The 21162-nt window shown below is 44.4% G+C and overlaps 1 protein-coding gene across 4 annotated transcripts in view; it reads left to right on the top strand.

Annotated features, from left to right (window-relative positions):
• ULK4 (unc-51 like kinase 4) overlaps nt 1-21162 on the top strand; it is a 263268-nt gene that overhangs the window by 173429 nt on the left and 68677 nt on the right. For all 4 annotated transcript variants that reach the window (XM_079795341.1, XM_079795342.1, XM_079795339.1 and 1 more), the window contains one exon: nt 19981-20166. In XM_079795341.1, coding sequence (XP_079651467.1) covers nt 19981-20166 — 186 coding nt within the window. The remainder of the gene's footprint in view (nt 1-19980; nt 20167-21162) is intronic.

Here is a 21162-nt window from a genome sequence, read left to right as displayed (position 1 = left end):
ACCTTGGAGTTTGGACCAACTTAGAGGACCCACCATATAGACAGTGGCCACCCGCCCCCTCCCCTCCACCGGCCAGAGCAGTCAGAGGGCCGGCGGATGGCATTCCACAACCCCCCCTGAAAACCTCTCCAGATTTGGGGATCCAAGGACTAGGGGTGCGGGCGACCGAGGGAACAAATCACTTGTGGCCTCACCCTTCAGTTCTCCAAGGCGGCGAAGGTTTCCCTTTCCCGCCCTCTGGCTCGAAGGAAGGCGGCAAGTGCAGTTCGAAAGACGAATTCTATAGGCTTAATTGTATTCATCAAATAAAGGCTTGGTTTAACCGAGAAAAAAAAGGGGGAACCAGTCAGTGCTGGCTTATATTAAATAGTAACGCATGTGGAATAGAGCGGCCACAGAGAGGCAGTGGGCTCACAGTGACATGAGGGAACAGCCTGAACCCCAGGGGGACTGGCCGTGCCCCAGACAGAGCGGGAGGATCTCTGGTGTCGAACTTGGCATGACGTTACGGGACAATAGCAACAGGAACCAACTGGTCCAGCTCTAGTCCGGGGGCTGGACCCTGGCAGCCAGCTCTCGTGAGGCCAGGAAACGGGAGGGTCCATGGACCGGAGAGAAGGGACTAACACAACCACGTGCGCTTGTATGAAAGACTCAAAACGGCATGTGTGCGTATACAGACAGGTACAATGTATTATGTAGGATGGTAATCATATTTATAGCAAACAAGATTAAAAATAGTTTAAGAAAGTCAGATGGAGAATCCATTATAGATAAACTAGAAGCCCGGTGCACGAAATTCGTGCACGGCAGGGGGTTGTCCCTCAACCCAGCCTGTACCCTCTCCAATCTGGGACTCCTGGAGGGATGTCCGACTGCCCGTTTAGGCCCGATCCTGGTGGGATCGGGCCTAAACGGGCAGTCGGACATCCCTCTCACAATCCAGGTCTGCTGGCTCCCAACTGCTTGCCTGCCTGCCTTCCTGATTGCCCCTAACCGCTTCTGCCTGCCAGCCTGATCACCCCCTAACCACTCCGCTGCCAGCCTGGTTGATGCTTAACTGCTCCCCTGCCAGCCTGTTTGCCCCCAACTTCCCTCCTCTGCCAGCCTGGTCACCCCTAACTGCCCTCTCCTGCAGGGTTGATCACCTCCAATTACCCTCCCTTGCAAGCCTGGTCCCTCTCAACTGCCCTCCCTTGCAGGCCGGGTGCCTCCCAACTGCCCTCCCCTGTTGGCCATCTTGTAGTGGCCATCTTGTGTCCACATGGGGGCAGGATCTTTGACCACATGGGGGCAGCTATATTGTGTGTTGCAGTGATGATCAATCTGTATATTACTCTTTTATTAGATAAGATAGAGGCCTGATGCACGGGTGGGGGCCAGCTGGTTTGCCCTGAAGGGTGTCCCGGATCAGGGTGGGGTTCTCTTGGGGCGTGGGGTGGCCTGAGCGAGGGGCCTGTGGTGGTTTGCAGGCGGGCCACGCCCCCTGGCAACCTAAGTGGAGGCCCTGGTATCTGGGATTTATTTTCCTTCTACAATTGAAACTTTGTAGCCTGGAGCAGAGCCAAGCCTGCTGTTCCCTCCGGGGCGGCAGCCATCTCTGTGGCAGTTAATTCACCTTCTACAATTGAAACTTTGTTGCCTTAAGCGGGTAGGCCCGGCCAGGGTGTGCTTTAAAGCTTTGCTTCCCCTGTTGCTGCCGGCAACCCTGGCCTGCTCTCTCAAGCTCCATTCTGTTGCCATTTGTTTGAATTTGTTTACCTTCTATAATTGAAACTTTGTAGCTTGAGTGGAGGCTTAGGCCTGCAACGGCTATGGAAAGCTTGGCTTGCTCTGTTACCTGGGAAACCTTGCTCTCTGTGGCTATAGCCATCTTGGTTTGGGTTAATTTGCATACTCACCCTGATTGGCTGGTGGGTGTGGCTTGGCTGTTGGGCGTGGCTCATGTAGCGGAGTGATGGTTAATTTGCATATTACCATTTTATTAGAGAAGATTTCTAGGACTCTCACATTCACGTTTGTGAAAGTTTTGGTATTTACACATTCTGAGATTTGGTTGCTCTTATTGTTAAACTTATCTTTGGTCTTAATTTCATTGTCTTATGTTATATTTTCTTTCTAAATGTCTTCCTGTATTAAATATAAGATTTAATGCACCCACACACACAGAAAACCTTTAACTGGACAAAGAGAAGGATGCTACAGTGGTAAGGAAGAAAGTCCACAGGAACCTTCTTGTGCTGAATATCAGAGCACAGGCCAACTCAATCAGAAGGGCAGAATGCATACAGGGAGAAATGAACAGCAGCAACAGCACAGTAGTATTGAGATGCGACACATCTTTCTTGTTGCCTGACCAGCCACATGGATAAAAATAATAATGTAGATCAGGAGTTGACAGACTAGGGCCTGTGGACCAACTCTGGCCCACTGCCTGCTTTTGTAAATAAAGTTTTATTGAATACAGCTACAGGGACAGTTTGTTTACACATTGTCTGTGGCTGCTTTTGCACCTCAGTGGTGGAGTTGAGTTACAGCAGAATCCTTAAAGCCCACAAGCCTAGTTATTTACTGTCTGGCTTTTTATATAAAACATTGGTTGACTCCTCTATAGAAGATACGAAAGCTTGAATAAGATTGATCTAATAGAAACATATCCACCTCTAATAGAAATATAAAACTTGATCTATTAGAATTTTATCCACCTCTGTACCCTGAAAATGAGACTGCACCTTCTGTTCAGTTTTCTGGCAACATTTTTAAAAAGTTAGCCATGCGTTCATTATGTTAAAAGAATGTCAATAAATTCCAATGCGTAGGAATTCTCTAACCGTAATACCACTAAACTAGAAGGAAAGTTACAAACAATGAAAGATGCACTGTTAGCAGATACTCCCTGTGACTAGGATCCAAGACTAACACGTTGTGATGGTCAGCCTGGGTCCCATCAGGAGACAGAGACCACACAGCAATGTAAACAGGAGAATTTTAATACAGAGAATCAGTAAGCTATGCCAGGAGAGTAACTGTGAGATGTTAAAGGCACTCTCCAGGAATCCGTTAGCTCAGGGAGAGGACCCGCGGAAGGATAAACTTGATAGGGGCCCCTCCCCAAGGTGCAGGCCAGACCTCACTGGAGAAGGCCTGCTGCAACCCACAGGCCGTGGAGGCATTCGCTGGGGTGCTCAGGCCAGAGCGGGCCACGTCCTGGGAAGTTACCCTTCAGGGTGCAGCTGGATCCCAGCCAGTGGGCAGGTTCTCAGAGGGAAGCAGGTGCCGCTGCTAGTGGGGGGTTTGGGGTGCCCAGTGTTTGCACAGAGAGGACCACAGACACTGTGCAAGAGACAGGCAAGGGGGGTGCACGTGGGAAGCCCGGAGTGCACTGTACCCATTGGGGAGGGTGACGAGGCTGACACAGGCCAGGAGGGTGAAGGTTGCTGAGGCCCACAGTTAGGTCACATCCCTGCCAGATGCCATCACACCCACACTCTGACCCAGTGCAGAGCCCCTCCCTGCAGTGAATTGTCCAAGGGTTTCCAGCTTCCTGGGACTGTGCTCACGTTATTATTTGTAACTGGATCATACTTGGGCCCTCATGTATTGGCCGATGTCTGCCTGACGTGTGTGAGCTGGGCATGTACCTGCACACATATCCCTGGAGTCCTTAGGTTTGAGAATGGCTGCAACAAGACCTTTTCGATATGTCTCCTCTGGAAAAGATTAACACGTTTACAGCTGCGTATAAAGTGGGGAAAAGTTATATGGCTATTGAGGACCTAACTTAGAGCACACACGCCAAAGATACATTTTACAGTGGTTGTTAAAAAATGTAATAGTTACCGAGGGCGCAGCTGGAATTTCATTCCCAGAGGGAAAAATAAACAGACTTTTCGTTTTCATCTGACTCAGATAATTTTGGAAGCATTTTGCCTGAAGGCAGGTGAATGAACTTGTTAGCTTTTGAGATTCTTTCCAGAAACGAAAGTAAACATACTTATCCTTAGGAGATGAAACCCGTCAACCCATAATTTATGACCTGAATTTATACTATACACCAGAAGAATCACGGTGAAATGTAGGTATGACACAGTGATTCTTAGTCCCTTTTGAGCATGAGCTGCTTTAAGAGTTGGAAAATTCCAAACTGTTTTCCCAGAAAAATGCCTAGAATCACTTATATGCAAATTATGCACACAATTCACTATTTCAGGGGGCTCTTTGAACCCTCAGTTGGGAACTGTGGTATAAGACATGGTGAATGAAGGATTTAAACAAGTTGACCATGTCTCCTGACGAAAAGAGAGAACAGGTAATTGTTTGACCTAAATATTTTATTTCTTAAGAGGAGAAAATGGGAAGCCGAGCTCTATATCGTAGATACATTTTCTAACAGATAGTTCCTGCAAGAAATTATGCCACAGCCTCCTGCTCCCTCAATTAAATAGGTTATTTACAAATTTGTGAGACTTTAAAAAACGTTTTCTTTTTAAAAAATCATGATTCACATCTTATAAAGTAGATCCTATCTAATAAAGAGGGAATATGCTAATTGACCCTCACACTGTCGCAAAGATGGAGGTGCCCACAGCCAATAAGGAGGGAATATGCTAATTGACTGCCACACCCTCAAAGATGGCAGCGCCCACAGCCACAAGATGGTGGCACCCAGTCCCCCTCAGCCCCTGGGGGCGGGCCCAGCCTTGCCACACGCCTGCCTCCGGAATCCCCCAGTCCCCTCGGCCCCCCAGCCGCCCAAGGCACAGGCAAGCCTCGGATGGCAGCTCCCCAGCTGCCCAGGGCCGGCCGAGGCTCAGGTAACCAGGGCTGGCTGAGGCTTGTGCTGCTGGCAGTGGCAGCAACAGAGGTGTGATGGGGACGTCGCCTTCCCCTGATCTCCGGGTCGCCTCCCGCCCCTGAGGGCTTCCAGACTGTGAGAGGGGGCAGGCTGGGCTGAGGGACCCCCCACTCCAGTGCATGAATTTTCATGCACCAGGCCTCTAGTATATATATATCCTCCCACCATGATGGAATTAAACTTTAAATCAAAAAAAGATATTTGGAAAATCCCAAAATATTTGGAACTAAATAACACAGTACTGAATAATCATGGATCAAATAAAAAATAATTAAATTAGAAAGCATTCCTGAACTGAATAAAAATGCAAGCACTACATATCGGAATTTGCTGGATGCTTGTGAAACAATCCTTGGGGGGAGGGAGATTTTTAGCCCTCAGTCACTCCTGTGCTCGGAAAGAGGAAAGGTCTCCGTGAGCTCAGCTTCTACCTTAAGAGACTAGAAATAGGAGAGCAAGTTACTGTGACGCTGCTGTAATCAATAGTGAGGTGTCAGTGCAAAGAGACTTTTGAAGGTCATGGATATGAACATGATCTTGATGGTGGTACACTTAAGTATGTGCAGTTTATGGCATGTCAGTTATGCTTCTAGACAGCTTATACAATAAGTCATGCTGGTGTTGCTCTATTATTTTCCTTTCTTCCTGAGTCAGTTCCCCTGGCAGTCATTGTGTTTGGTGGTTTTGTGTCTTCGTTTCAGGCTTCCTTCCTATCCAGGTGGTACAGTCACCTCGTTTCTCTCCCGAGTCCCCCAATGCAGACACATATCTGATGCCCAGATTTCCATCGCATGGTGACCCTGGGTTTCATCACAAATCCGGGCCGGAGCCTGCAGGGGATTTGGCCCAGGTTCTGTGGCTGTTTTCAAAGGTAGAGGAGCTCATGTCTGAGCTGGAGCCCCAGGCCTGGAACGGCTGGTCAGCCTCCTCTGGTGGCCAGGAATCCCAGCCCCCGCTCTGGGCCTGGCTTTTGTCCTTGCCCCTGTGGGGTGTGGGGGGTGGCCCCAGTTACATTGAAGATCCATTTCCTGGTTGCTGCTTCTGACTGCTTTTGAACTTCAAGCTTTTGTGTGGTCCACAGAGTTATTAATCTGTATCTTTAAAAGTTTATTTTGGTTATTACGGAGGTGGTGGTGCGAATTTTGAAGTCTCCCCCACTATCTTGACTGGCGTCACATGTCTGTTTAGTTCTCAGCCCTCTCCCTGGCACTTTTCAAGTGCTCAATAAATAATTGTGGGATGCATGAATAAGGCACCAAAACCCAGGATATTGTAAATCTAGTATATACAAAACTAAATTATAATGTGAGCTGATTTATGCCATGCTCCACATATGTTTGTATAAAGTGCACAAAAGAAGCCAGGGTGGAGTGATTTATACCAAGGGCTTAACGGTATTTCTCAACAATTTTTACTTAAAGTAAATGGCTTCCTGTGCTGTCTCCTCCCACTTTTTTTTTTTTTTTTTGGTTATTGTTATAATGAACATGAATTTCAGAATATGCAATGAAGTTACTTTTATCTTGAGAAAAGTAGACAAATGAACAGTGAATGACCCCGACTCTTCCCGAGTCGAGGACTGTTCGAATGCGTCTGTCACCCTTGTCAGGGGGACCGAGGGGACCTCTGGCTCTGCCCAGAGTGCGGTGTGCCAGGTTCGCTGCCAGCGCTTTTCCTTCCAAAGGCCCCTGACGCTCTCGCCCTCAGATGGAGAGAAGTCTCTGGAACATCATTTTAGCTTCATATGCCTTATACACCTTACCATTGTTTTGTGAGCACTCAAATCTTTTTTTCCTAAATTTGGATTCGAGATCCCAGAGTCAAATCGGATAGGTGACTGACTCCAAGCTTCGCGGGTGATTCGTCCCTCCCACTCCCTTTGCCCGGCCGGCACCGTGGGAAAAGGTCATGCGTGTCCACCAGCTCTGCACCCTGAGTTTCTCACCGCAGCTGCTATCAACGGAATCCACTCGGGAAGCCTGCCTGGAAAGGCCAGCGTACTGTTCTGTTGGGTGGAGACTCAGAGCGATCTGGGTGGCCTGCCCGTGGCAGTGAATTGGCTCTGCTGTGCTATCATGAGCTGTTATCTGGTCCTGCAACATAGGCAGGTAGATGTGACTCAGCAGAACATAAAACTTGATGTTGAGCTTTAAAATGTTGCTCTTCTGCTTTCAGACTCAGCTCCATGTCTTGGCACCTGTGCCACATCCATGAACTATAAGAATAGCAGTTTCTTGTAGAAAAAAGCAGATGTGGGTTTCTTGGATCTATATTACTTATGACAATTGCCAATCGTAATTAATTCTCGAGGCCTTGCCTGAGGGAGCTGGCCTGTGCCCCCCTCTGCAGAGGACACGTCACCAGCAGCAGCCCCGAATCTGATCTCTAATTACAGTCGGAGAGCATGGCTGCCTGGCCCCCTTCTCAAGCCAGCATCCGGGGCAGATGGCCCCTGACATGTCCTTATCCAAGACCCCGTGCAGCCAATTGGCACAACGCGTAAGGCACCTTTTCACCCACTTCGTTCGAAAGCTTCACCGGGAGTTAAAATGACTGTTTCCTGCCGACAAGTCAGTGGTTGGATTAGAACATCTGTGCCAGCCCCTTCAAGCTCCGTTATTTTAAAATTCACTCAAGAGATAATGAAAAATCAGTTTGAAATGGGACAGTGTTTTTAAAGTGTATCAACCAGAAATATTCTTAAGGAATATTGGTTGCATGCAGTTCTGTCTTCCCACTGTTAAAGTATCAGTTGGGCAGAAAAGTAATTGTACTCATATTAAGTACGAAGTTACAACTTATTCTCAGATACAATTTTGTGTAGCAATCTTTGACTTATCTGGGGTCATGCCTCCATGATCTGGTACAACAGGTTAAGAAACATAAGCCTTGATGTGAACTCATCAGCATACGTCTTAGACATCGGTGCCCCATCATCCTGGACTGGAAGCACGTGTGTGTTTCTTCTCCTAGGTATTTTTATTTTCACTTGGATTGGATTCCCCAGGGTCATTAGTAGCTACGTTTCCATGGTTTCTGTCTGTCTTTGGATCAAACCGTCTTCAGGAGCAATAGCGTGACATGACTCCAGACTCGGATGTGGGATTCATTTCCTGGGATCATTCTACCATCAGGGACATGGTTGGGCCGAAGGCTTTCAAACGCAGCAGAGAGGGACCATTCATTTCACAGAGAAGGAAATTTTAAGTATAAATTGTTTGGTGAAGCTAATCCTATCATATTTTTTTTTTCGTCAGTGTGAATTGAGGGGTAAAATTTTAGACACGTAACTTTTTGTATAATTAGGGTTTAGCTTATAATTAAAGATATACTTTAGGCAAAAATAGGGCACTCACATTTCATGTAAATGACACCTCAAAGCTGTTTAGAATGTGGAGACTGCGATAATTACAAAATCCGTCATGCAGAAACACTGCAAATACAGAAAATTCAGTGTTTAACCCAGTGACCATTTTCTCTTCATTTATCACTGGAGAAAAATAAATGGAATATTTAAGAACTGAAATCCATTTTCCCGTAGATTATTGTTTAAAAATTAATTCAAACTAAAACACTTCGACTGTTAACCCTGAACAAATATAAAATATTGAAATATGAAACAATAATAAAATAAAGGAATATATTTTTATGCCTTCATGAATATATATTCACATACATAATATCAAAAGGTAAAAGTGAAGAATTAGTCGGCTATCCTGATATGTTGGCAGAATAGCTCCCTTCTGAGTTTTTTAAGAAATGTATTTTTATTGTTAACAGTAACCTGATTTTTTAATGTTTTTGCATGATTTATAGTACTTTACATTTTTTCCTCCAAATGTTTTGCGTTTGACATAGAGATTCGATGTGCTAGTGTCTTATTAAAATCATAACAATTATATATACACATTAAAAGTAATGGGAGGAAAAGGGGACATATGGAATACCTTCAACAATAGAGATTTTTTAATTAAAAAAAAAAGTAACTCAAACTCTTCAGAAGGGTTAAAAAATAAAAAGTAAACATCTTTCTCCACATCCAGACCCACAGGGGGAAAAAGTGTGCTGTTATATGTATGTATGTGCGTATTTACATATATGTGTATAAATGAATGTGTATACATGCCCCCTTTTTTCATACAAATCTCTGACTTGGTTCCCCCCTCCTCAATGTGTTTGAGCAAAAGTTTCATATCAGCACATATAAACCTAACTATTTTTGATGACCGTGGCTCTTACGAATGAATATCCCATAATGAAATTGGTTAGCTCCCCTATTAATGGACATTTATTGTGTAGGGGGGTAATTTTTCTGACATCAAATATCTTTGTTAGATATAGTTATGCTTGTTTATAATTATATAATCATAGAATAAATTCCTAGAAACCGAATTGTTAGGTGGGATGCTTACTTTTGTGTGTCAGCCTCGCTGGACTGAGGGAGGCCCAGATAGCTGGTAAAACATTATTTCGGGGTGTGCCTGTGAGGGCGTTTCTGGAAGAGATTAGATCGAATCAGACTAAGTGTAGAAAATCTGTCCTGGCCAATGTGGGGGAAGGGGCATCATCCAGTCCACCGAGGGCCTGAATAGAGAGAGCAAGGCGGATTTGCTCTCTGCTTGACTCGGGCCGTCTACTCCGGCCTCTGGAGCCCGTGGTTCTTGGGTCTTTAGGCTCAGACTAGGACTTAGAACACGGGCTCCCCGGGATCTGGGCTTGGGCAGGAACTACACCACCAGCTTTCCTGGCCTCCGGTGTGCAAGTGGTGGACTGTGGGACTTCTCAGCCTCCAAAATCGTGTGAGCCAATCCCCCCAGTAAATCTCTTTCCATAGATCTCCATTGGCTCATTTCTCTGGAGAACCCCAGGTAATATGCTGGATAGAAGGGTTGTCCATGTTTGGTTTGGGTCTATATTTCCGAGGTGCCCTCCCCAAAGGCAGAGTGAGTACCAGTGTCCTTCGCACCGGAAGGGAAGCCGGTTTCCCCGCGTTGCCACCAGCTTCATGGCATTGTAGCATCTTTGCTGCTGATACATGAAACCTTGTCTGTCTCTGATGTTTTGTGTTTATTTTATTGTGAGTGAAGTTTAGCATCTTTTGTGGATTAATTAGCCACTTGTGTGTCTTTTTCTGTAATCTGCCTATTTTTCCCTACTTAGTTTACCTTTTCTATTGATTTTTAAGAGCTCTTTGTATATTAAAAAGTGTATCCTTTTGTCATAAGAAAGACATTTTTTCCCATTTTCTCTCTCTTTTTTTTTAATTGGTGCTTTAGCTATAAAGGTAGTTTTCATTTAGTAGTCAAATTTAGTGTTTTCCTTCATGACTTTTAAGTTTTATGTCATGTTTAAAAGGTCTTCCCATTTTCTCATTCTAGGATTATATTCACCCATCTTTTCTTTTTCTTCTATTACTTTTCAGGTGTGTGTGTTTTTGTTTCGACATTTAGATATTTGTTTTATTCAGGATTATTTTGTTGTAAGGAGTAAGGTTGATATCTGTGTGTTGGTATATTTGTAAAAGATTTCAAGCGTCAAGTACTACTGAGATTTTATTTCACTGGTTCTGTTTATCCTTTGCCATGTAATTATTTGATAAGTGGGAGCAGCACCTGCCTATTTATAAAAATACCATTTCTTTGAATACAGTGGGTTATATTTATTCTTGGCACCATAATCTTTAAATAAATGGGAGTTTGGGTCCTAGGAGATAATAGCAAAGAATACCCTATGCCAGTGGTCAGCAAACTCATTAGTCAACAGAGCCAAATATCAAAAGTACAATTGAAATTTCTTTTGAGATCCAAATTTTTTAAACTTCTTCTAACGCCACTTCTTCAAAATAGACTCACCCAGGCCGTGGTATTTTGTGGAAGAGCCACACTCAAGGGGCCAAAGAGCCGCATGTGGCTCGCAAGCCGCAGTTTGCCAACCACAGCCCTATGGAATATCATCTCTTTGACTTAATTTGATGTCATCCTAATGAAACCAGACAAAAGGGGATGGAATGATAGTGGTTTCTGTCTCACCGTAGACCTGGGGGTGAGTAGTGGTCTCTAGGTAGGCGAGTTTCCTAAGGTTTACACGAAGAGCCTTGCTTTCCCATTGTGTCACCCTCCAGAGAAAGCGGCATTTTTAGGACTTTTTCCATGTAGAAAGGCACCTTTTCTCAATGGGTTCATCAGAGAGAAAGTCAGACTTAAGGCATGTTGTTTCTTGTGGGGCGATGGAAACTCCATTCAAAGCTGAGGTCTTGCCCTGTGAGTGTCAACCTATGAACCCGAAGGTCACCGGTTTGATTCCCGGTCAGGGCACACGCCTGGGTTGCAGGCTTGATCCTCAGTGTGGGATGTGCAGGAGGCAGCCGATCAATGATTCTGTCTCCCTCTCCCTTCCTCTCTCTGAAATCAACTTTAAAAAAAAACACCTCCATATTTAAAAAGCTGAGATGTTGATAGCTAACAGATAACTTGCCATGCCTATACCTGCATTATTTTCTCTCTCCTTCAAGGTCACACTGATTGCATTTTATTTTGTCAGTGCTGCTCTTTAATATCTCAGCCTCGCAAAATCTATGCCAGATTTTTAAACTGTGGAAAAGCTGTTCAAGGCAGGGGAGCCCTTCACGTCTTCCCAGCCATTGTCCTTGGTTGTAGTGCGTCTTGCATTTCACTCCTGGCGGCAGGGGTTAGGGTTAGCAACTCCTGATAGCACAGAGCTGTGTGTTTACAGGTCACAGCGACAAAAAGAGAGATGCTTGCGTCTTTAACAAGTGAACACAAAGCAGTGTCATCGATTATTGGTTTGACATTTCATGGGAGGCTGCTTGGCAAGACACTGTGATGTTCCCATGACTCAGTGGGGTCATCTCTGAACACCTGTTCATTTAATGGTGTTTGAGTTGGCTTCATTGCTTATCAGTGAATGACCGTGGGCAAGTGGGTAAGTCCCCATTTGTACGTCCAGGAAAGGAGAAGGTCGAACACCTCACAGGGTTGTTGGGAGAAGTAAGAGAGCAGTGCGTGGAGAACTCAGCACGGCACTTGGCACCTTGTAAGTCCCCCACCCGAGTGTTTGCTGCTGTCTCTGTGCTGTGTTGTTAGTGTTGGTGGTTAGCGCTGTATTACTCAGTGGTTTATCTGTATTACTCAGTAGTACGACCGTGTGCGGTGAAAACCCATTATTGGCTACAGTCTCAAAATACTACCCCCAGTTGTCTTTAGAAGTGGGGTGTGAGATGAGCAGTGACTTCCCGAGTTTGCTTTGTTTTACTTTTGCCACCTTGAAAAAAGCCCTGTGGTTTCGTGTAACCTCAGCATGCCTGCGCATCATTTAAAGAGTGTGCGTAGCTAATAGTGTGGATATTTACCCGTAACTGTGACACAGTGAAGTTAGCAGTTTTGATAACGATGTTTGGCTTTTTTGTTTCGTTTAATGCTTGCAACGTTATCCTGTCTACGGCTCCCCGAGGCCCTTCCCATACAGTATGTCCTGTAATCGTATTACTGATCTAATAAACATCTATCTCACTGCACTGAACTCACTTTGTGAGCAGCCTCATTAATGTGCTGAAATATGGACCCGGGGGTGTTCCCGGCAGTTTCATCCGCAATTAGTCGCCTGATATCAGACTCTATTGGTGGGGAACTGCCTCGTCAGCTCCCTGGTGAGTCGCCCACGGGCCTCCCGGGGCACGAAGGTGTACGAGGCCGAGCTCTAGTAAAGGTGGTTTTGGGGCCACAGCGTCCTACGGAGTAAAACCGGAGACAAACAATCTCCTTTTAATTTTAATTCTGGATCAGTTTCTTTGAATAAATGAACCGTTAATTTGTAAAGCTAAGACAGCCTTATGAGATGTATTCTAAATGTCTAGATAATAAAGCCATAACTATGTTAACCAATTTTAGACAGACTTTTCTTCTTTCCAGTTGTAAAAATTGCCTAGTTTGATAAGTGGTTTTAAAAGTTTAATAGCCTTGCAATTTCAAATATATCCATTCTTTTAATGGAAATACCCATCTTTAGGAATAAATGTATTATCTCTTACTCTTTTTCCTTTGGGGTACATTCTCTACCTCAAACCTATATCATTCAGATAGGAGCTCTTCAGAAGGGGTTATTTTAGCATAGAGCGGACTTCGTGTATTTTTTCAATAGCCCGGATCCAGTAAACAGGAATTTTAAGAACTCTAAGCTATATAGCTCTATAATACATTTTTGAATCTTAGAACCAGAGAGTAACATTTCCAAGTGTTCTTTGTTCATTATTTGACAGTCATGAGAAATCCTGGCGGTCTGTTACTGGAGCTGTTAAAGGCAGATTGGCCCCTCACGCATCTCCACGGTCACTGGTTGTAGCAGATGTTGCATTTGATGTATGTCAGTGCATGAGGGTCAGTGCAGAGGGTGCCCAGGAAATGCCCCCCTTTAAAAATTTTAGGAGTAAGGAGGGCAGATTTATTTCATATATTTGAATTACAAAAGTTGCCATAAGCACATTATAAGAATTCAACAAATTTACAGGTGATTAAGGTACAACTAGAGCGTTCCCTCCCTTTACCATGGCACTACCCCAGGGTAACCAGGGTTACTTTTTTAAATTTAATATTTTTATTGATTTCATAGAGGAAGGGAGAGGGAGAGAGAGATAGAAACATCAATGAGAGAGAATCATTGATTGGCTGCCTCCTGCACACCCCACACTGGGGATGGAGCCCGAAATCTGGGCATGTGCCCTGACCAGGAATCGAACTGGTGACCTCCTGGTTCATAGGTCGACGCTCAACCACTGAGCCATGCCGGCCGGGCACCTTGGTTACTTTTGATGTGTCCTTGCATTCTCTTCACTCTGCTTACAATCACCTGCACTTATATCATAGAGTTTCTTTTATTGTTCTGGCTTTCATTTCTAAAAATAGGACCATACTGTAGGTATTTTATAACTTTTCTTTTTACTTATCTCAATATTATGGACATCTTTCCAAGTCGATACTTATACATTGATCTTATTCTTTTTAACAGCTGCAGAGTATTTTATGGTATCGGTGTACTATTATTTATTCAATTCAAGCATTTCCTGGTGGATGGCCATTCACGTTGTTTCCACTTGCTGGCTATTATAAGCATGACACAATAGACATGATTGGTTTTAGCTACTTCTGCTTTTCCTTTTGTTAAATAAGTTCCCACAAGTGAGATGGTTCGATTACAAGGTGCTTCTAAATTTTAATAAACATTAATTACCATAGAACTTCCCAAAAGATTTTTAGCAGTTTACATTCAAGTCAAAGGTATTTAAATGTACTTGTTTTTCTGTATCTTCACCAGCACTGCATCTTCTGAGCCTAAAATTTTTTTTGGTCCAATTGACAGGTAAAGATGAGATAACTCACAGTTTTAATTTGGATTCTATGGCTGCAGCATTAGGAAAGGGAAAAGGAAATATAATCACTCAAATGTGAAATATGTATAATACTAATGCACTAACCTTTGAAATATAGAGGGGATGCTTTTATAGAAAATTATAAATGACCAAAATTGGTATCAGAACAGATAAAAATATCAAACTTCAGAAGTTAAAATTTAACCATCCAATGATATAAGCCGCTCAACCACTTTAAGTAAGAATACAGGTCTAATTTGTTTTAACCATAAGCAGGTGGAAAAGAGGGATATGCTGATCCAACAAAGAAATCTTACAAGTATGTATATGATGTAGAAATTCAAAGCTGTCAATACAAGCATCATCACCAAAGCAAACATTGTTAGTAAGAAGCCCAATCAGAATGATTTCTGTCTTGAACGTTGAACGTTGATCACCCTGGACCCGGCCACGGGCACCCTCTCTGCCCCCCAGATGCCTCACGGGACTGTCCTACTGGAAATGACATTTTCAAGGACGATGTTAGGACACGAGATGGAATCCGCCTTTCGGCAGCTGCGGGAGGAAGGAACACTTTCCTCTTTCATTCTGCTAATATTTCTTTCACAGCCAGTGAGAAGGGCTGCCAGTTTGCAGGGTAAATGCAAGAATTCCGTTAGTTGCTATCAAAAGAAAAAACCTTGTAATAGAAACAAACGATACCAGACACCTGGATTGTCATAATGTGATGTTTTGCATCTACAAGATCTGTCATTGCAATAGTGCAGGACTAAGTGGTTTTACGTGTGAGTTCTAAATTTTCAAACTCCTATGCTACTTAAATAATTCGGAGTTTAGAAGAAGATGGAAAGCTCCCTGGCTCATTGTCATAAAGCTGTAATAAGTCTAAAGCCATAGCCTACTTTAAAATAATACAGAACAATTGAAGATCACTTTTACTTATGAATATAGGTAAGAAATTTTTAAAAAAGGTAAATCAAATCTAGTAATGTATTAAAAGGACCAATATGACCAAATAGGGTTTGATCCAGGAATTCAAGAATAGTTCAAGCACTGGAAAATTATAATGGAATAATTTTAAGAAATTGAAGAAGAATAAAAACATGGTCATCATAGTCAATGCTAAAAAAGTTCAACTGGCCACTCAATTTTTTAAAACTTTATTTAAGATAGAGTGAATCTTCCCAAAATGTTGAAAGTTATTTCCTAGAAATTAATGAACACTGAAAGTATTTTCATTAAAATTGAGAAAAGAGGAATCCCTTCTGCTACCACTAATAGTCAACAGCGATGGGTGGTGGTATATTACAGATAAGAAAAATAAATATTAACCCTTTGCACTCGCTTGCTTTTTTCTCGATTCCTTTATTCTAATGCTAACCGTGTCGAGTCACACTCGACATCCACGTGCAAAAGGTTAAGACTAAAACTGATTATTACTCACAGTTGTGAGAATTTTCATACCTAGATAAGAGATTAAAATAAACTTGTTGAAACTAAAAAGCAAACTTCAGTAATTCATGGCATATAATATAATACACAGAAACCAATAGCTTTTTAAAAATATACTGGTATTAGTCTGATAGAAATAGAAATAGGGGGAAATCCTTTTATAGATGTGACTAAAACCATCCCATAAAAAAAGGACAAACATAAATATAACAGGAAAATGCAAATCATCATGCTAACTGTAGAACATTTTGAAAGACATAAAGTATGACCTAAATGGATGGAGAGACGTGCCGGGGGCATGCAGGTGGTAAGACTTAAGAATACAAATTCTTCCCAAATAAATACACAGATTAAAAGTAATTTTTTAAAAATATGTTTTTATTTATTTCAAAGAGAGGAAGGGGGAGGGAGAGAGAGAGAAACATCAATGATAAGAGAAAAACATTGGTCCACTGCCTCATACACACCCACTATTGGGGACTGAGCCCACAACATGGGCATGTGCCCTGACCGGCATCGAACAGTGACCTCCTGGTTTATAAGTCAATGCTCAACCACTGAGCCATGCCGACTGGGCTAAAAGTAATTGTCATAATTCCACTCCCACGTTTTTAGTTCATTAAAATGATCCATCCTCACACTGTGGAATAAGTGAGGTTTGCCAAAAGAATCCTAGCAGGAAGGCCTCTTTTCATTGCTCTTTATCACACACTCAGTCCTGCCTCCCAAAATGCCTTTAAAGGAAAAGTACGGAACTCAAAAAGGAATCCACTTCTAACAATGAAGAGGAAGGGGAGGAGTCGCTAATACATTAAAGGCTCAGCATATTTCTGGCTGTCGGGAGGAAGCCCAGAGGAGGATCCCACCGGAGAGAGGAAGCCCGGCCCCAAACGCCCTGCGGGGTACGAGGGTGGCGTGGTGTTAGCCTCCCCGCTCTGAGCCCCATAGCACCTCTGGCTTCAGGGGAGGAGATGAAAATAGGGCCATTTTCAGAAGTCTGTATGTGATCAGCTCTGCCATTGACCCGTCTTATGCTCGTCTCCAATCTCCACATGCAGAAGACCCAGTAGCCTAGAATGTGCCCCCCAAATTATGCCAGGACTTTTCCCTAAAGAAGTAGATGCTGAGAAGAAACTGCCCCCCAGAGTGAAGCATTCCTGAAGTTTCTGAGGAGGGGAGGTGGTGGAAGGGAGGAGAGGCCGCCCTCTGGGGAAGCTTCCCAAAACCCGCACCCCCAGCCTGGGGCTGGGCTGCCACAAGCAACTCCTTTAGCTCCTTGCTTCCCGTGATGTCCATGCTTGGAGGATTTCCTAACGTGTGTCTTTAGCCGTGACCTGTCCCCTGAACTCATGCGCATGGGTCTACCCCCTAGCTATAACGTCGCCCTAAGAACATCTAAGCCATGGCGGTCCCAGCGGTGAATGATGACCCAACGTAAGTTTCTGGAGAGACTGTCATCTTGCCCTCCCCTGGCCTCACTGTCTAGACCAGTGGTTCTCAACCTTCCTAATGCCGCGACCCTTTAATACAGATCTTCATGTTGTGGTGACCCCCAACCATAAAATTATTTTCGTTGCTACTTCATAACTGTAATTTTGCGACCCACAGGTTGAGAACCGCTAGCAGGGTCGCTTAAGACCATCGGAAAGCACAGATATTTACATTATGATTCATAACAGTAGCAAAATTACAGTTATGAAGTAGCAACGAAAATAATGTTATGGTTGGGGGTCACCACAACATGAGGAACTGTATTAAAGGGTCGCGGCATTAGGAAGGTTGAGAACCACTGGTCTGGACTGTTGTCCTGCAGTCCTAGGGCCCCATGGCTCAGGCAGGGTCTGAGGACCACAGTTCGCTGCTCGGACGGTCTTCTCAAGACAGCGAGGAGTCACCGGAGGTTCTGAGCAGGAGGGTGATCGGGTCTGCTCTCAGTTTTTAAAAATAACCGCTGGGGCTCCTGTGTGGAGGATGGATTGTGAGGGGCACAAGCTTCGTGGGACTTTGGTTATTTCTCGGATGACTTCCTCCAGCACCCTTCTCTCATCCAGCGGCAGCAGACTCCACCTGCACGTCCAGGGCGGAAAGACGGGAAGAGCAGCACGTGACACGTGATCAGGCCAAAGCTTCCACACAAAACCCAGCACCTTCGCAGGCGCAGTCAGTGCTGGCACATCTGCACCCTCTCTGGTTCCTGCAACTTGGCCGCTTTGAGAGAATTGTTTAAGCCCCCTCTGCATCGACGGGTGACGATTTGGAAGTGAATGTGGTCCCATTGTCTAGACCGGCCAGGACAACGTGAAGTTCGTTAGGGAAGTCAGGACAGCGCCGGAAGCCCAGAGGTCACGGCTGAGTTGACCTGCCAGTGTCTTTCAGCTTGTTTTCGTTTTGTGTGGTTTTTTTTTAAACTCTCAGTGATTTGTAGACTAATAACTAAATCAGTAATGGCAGTGGCAGGTTTTCTTCCCTCTAAATTTCTGCGTTTTGTAACAATGTGCCTGGGGGGCCAGTGGAACGCGAGCATCCTCTCAGGGAGAAGCGGACAGCGTCAGGGCCGCGGGCAGCGGTGTTTCCTTGGGTGCTGTCATCCGGAATTGCTGCCATTCATCAGCCTAATGATAGTTTCTGCCGCCTCTTCAGCCGGTTTGGGCAAGAGGGATTGCTGTATCAACATGCAGAGGAGCAAGGATGGATGGCCTGCTGTGAATTCTCCTTAAAGCTGTCCCAGCAACACAGAGGGGCTATTTTCTCAGGTGCTTTTAGATAACAAAAAAGGGTGGGACGTATTGTTATTATTAAGTGGCTATTTTTTTTTCTTGGTTAATATATTCTCTTCTCTGACATTAAATATTCCGATGTAATTTTTGACCAAACACTGCACCAGACAATATTTTAAAAATGGAATGTAAAAGGAGAAAGATTTTGAAATGCATCGTACTGTGTAGATTGAATAAAGGGAACTAAGCAGTACAAATGTGATTTGAAATGGTTTTAAGACAGTTTTAAAATTCAAAACGTTTACTTGGAGATATTTCCAAGTTGTTTGTGTATATATGTGTGTGTTTATGATCTCATCTCTCCCACAAAACATTGGATTTGGCTGATAAGAATGTTTTAATAAAGTTAGGATTGACAGATAAAATATAAGATGCCAAATGGACATACTTAACACTAAAAAAGATTCATTGTTTACCTGAAATTCAAACTTAATTGGGTGCTCCTTTTTTTCAAGTCTGGAGATCCTGTATAAAGTAGAAAACATGAGTAAGTCAGTGAAGGTAGGATAGGGTGAGGTTTCAGTACAGATGTGAGGTCTAATATAATTGCGAAAGTTGAGCCATGGTCTTGGCCTTGAATCCTGATTGCTGGACAGAAATGGACATTTAATCACTTACAAGATGTGCATCATCCAGAAAGTGGGGTGTATAGAGGGGAGACATTTACTTGGGGCAAGAAGCATGGTCTAGTTTGGGGGTCTGATACAACCATAGTCTCCATTAAAGGGACCCTTTCTGATGGGGGTGGTGGTGTAATATCCACCTTGTATTGAGTATGTAATGAACTAGATAGTCTTTCAAAGAGAAGTTTGTTTTTGTTTTAAATTTAGATGAAGCCCATTTTCCGTTTTGTACATGGTACTTTCTCAGTTCTAGCTAAGAAATCATTCCCTCGCTCAAGGTCAAAAAGATTTTGCCTGTGAATTTTCTGAGAAGTTTTAGATTTTAGATTTAGTTCTAGCACCCATTTTTTTTAAAAAAGAATCTTTGAGTACATGCAAAAACAATGCTTTCTCTCCCACCTGATTTGGACACAGACAAGTTCAAAGTGTTCCATTATATCTTCTAGGAAGTGAATTTTTCTAAGCAGGTTAATAGTAAGCAACACTGTAAGGGGCATGCCTCAGGAAATTCATACAGTTTTCACACCCATCACACCCATCACACACACACACACACACACACACACACACACACACACACCCCTGTGTGAACATAGGCATTAAATACATGGATGTAAACCCTGTGCCGCCCCCTGATTGTTCCAGGCTGTCTTTGCCATGCAGTAAAGGAAGTACTGCAGGACTGTCCTTGGATCTTGTGATGTGAGCTTTCTTTGAGTTCCTGTGTGTATTTTGAAAACGATCCACTCAAAAACCCCCACACCATTCAATTAGTCCAGTGTTGCGCTCAGACTGATGTTTTCCCCGTGAAGGCAAATTTTACTGTGGTTCTCGGGGGACACCAACACCCTCTTCGACGGAGCCTCAGTAGTCCTGTTGGTTCCTTTACAGCTGCCTGCTGAGGATCCTGAAATTTTTGAAGTTTCATCCAAGTGTCTGTCCATCCTGGTTCAGCTCTACGGAGGAGAAGACCCGGACAGCCTGTCTCCCGAGAACGCGGAGTGCTTTGCCGACTCGCTGACGTCCAAGCAGGACCCCAAGGAGCAGAAGCTGCTGCTGCGGATTCTCAGGAGGATGGTGAGTCCGCACAGGAGCTGGGCGCGGGCGGCGGCTTCCGTGGCGGCCGGTGGGCAGGGAGCAGGCCTCATCTTGGACCTGTTTCAGTAAAAGCTCCCCGCCGCCTTTCCCCGGTGTTACCCTATATCCGATTCTGCCTGTCAGCATATCTTTTCTGAACTGAGCGTTAGAGAGCATTGCGCCCCCTCGCCCCTTCATACATAAGTGTGCGTTTCCTAACAAAAGCGGTGTTTTCTCACTTACCCACTGGCACCAAATCGGGAAATTTAACTTGATGCCCTTGTTTTACTCCCCTGCCCTCCATATCGCGATTCTGTCAGCCGTGCCAGTGCCCACTGCAGCCTTTTATTCCGGGTGGGACCAGCCGGGAGCGCGTACTTCGGTAGACGCGTGTCTTTAATCTGGAAAGTCCTGCAACCGTTCTTGGTCTTCGTCACACTTTTGAAGACTGTAGGCTGGGTGTTTTGCGGAATCACCGTCAGTCTGTGTCTGTCTGATGTCCGTTCGATTCAGGAAAACTCCTGAACGGATGTGTCCTTCTCAGTTCAGCACCTCCAGAGGCTCTTGGTGCCTGTTTGCCCCCGGTGGTGATGGGCATTTTGACCACTGCATTAGGTCAGTGTGTACTTACTGTTTTTAAATTCCTAGTAGTCGCACAGTGGAGATTTCCTAACTCTCAGTACTCTGTACCGGAAAACTTTCCCCGCTTCTGTGTTCCGGGAGCGGATGCTGGTTTGAAGGTTCTGTTGGAGACGGACTGAGTTTCTTTTCATAACCAATCTGGCTCTGCTGGTTTGGGAGGCTGTTCTTTGCAGTGGCTGCTGTTGACGTTTATGAAGGGCTGAGGGTCCTGCTGGTCTGGCTCATGTTCTGGTTGGTCGGTCTGTTCGCTTCTAGACACAGGCATCTGAGGAGGCCTTTGGCCAGCGGAGCTAGGGATGAGCCAGGGGGTTGCACTCGGGATAACTTTGGTGCCAATTTGATAAATAGATGGCG

The sequence above is a fragment of the Cnephaeus nilssonii genome (assembly GCF_951640355.1).
Source record: "Cnephaeus nilssonii genome assembly, chromosome: 17".
NCBI lineage: Eukaryota > Metazoa > Chordata > Mammalia > Chiroptera > Vespertilionidae > Cnephaeus > Cnephaeus nilssonii.
Note: the sequence above shows the minus strand (reverse complement) of the source record. Positions and strands in the feature narration are given on the sequence as shown.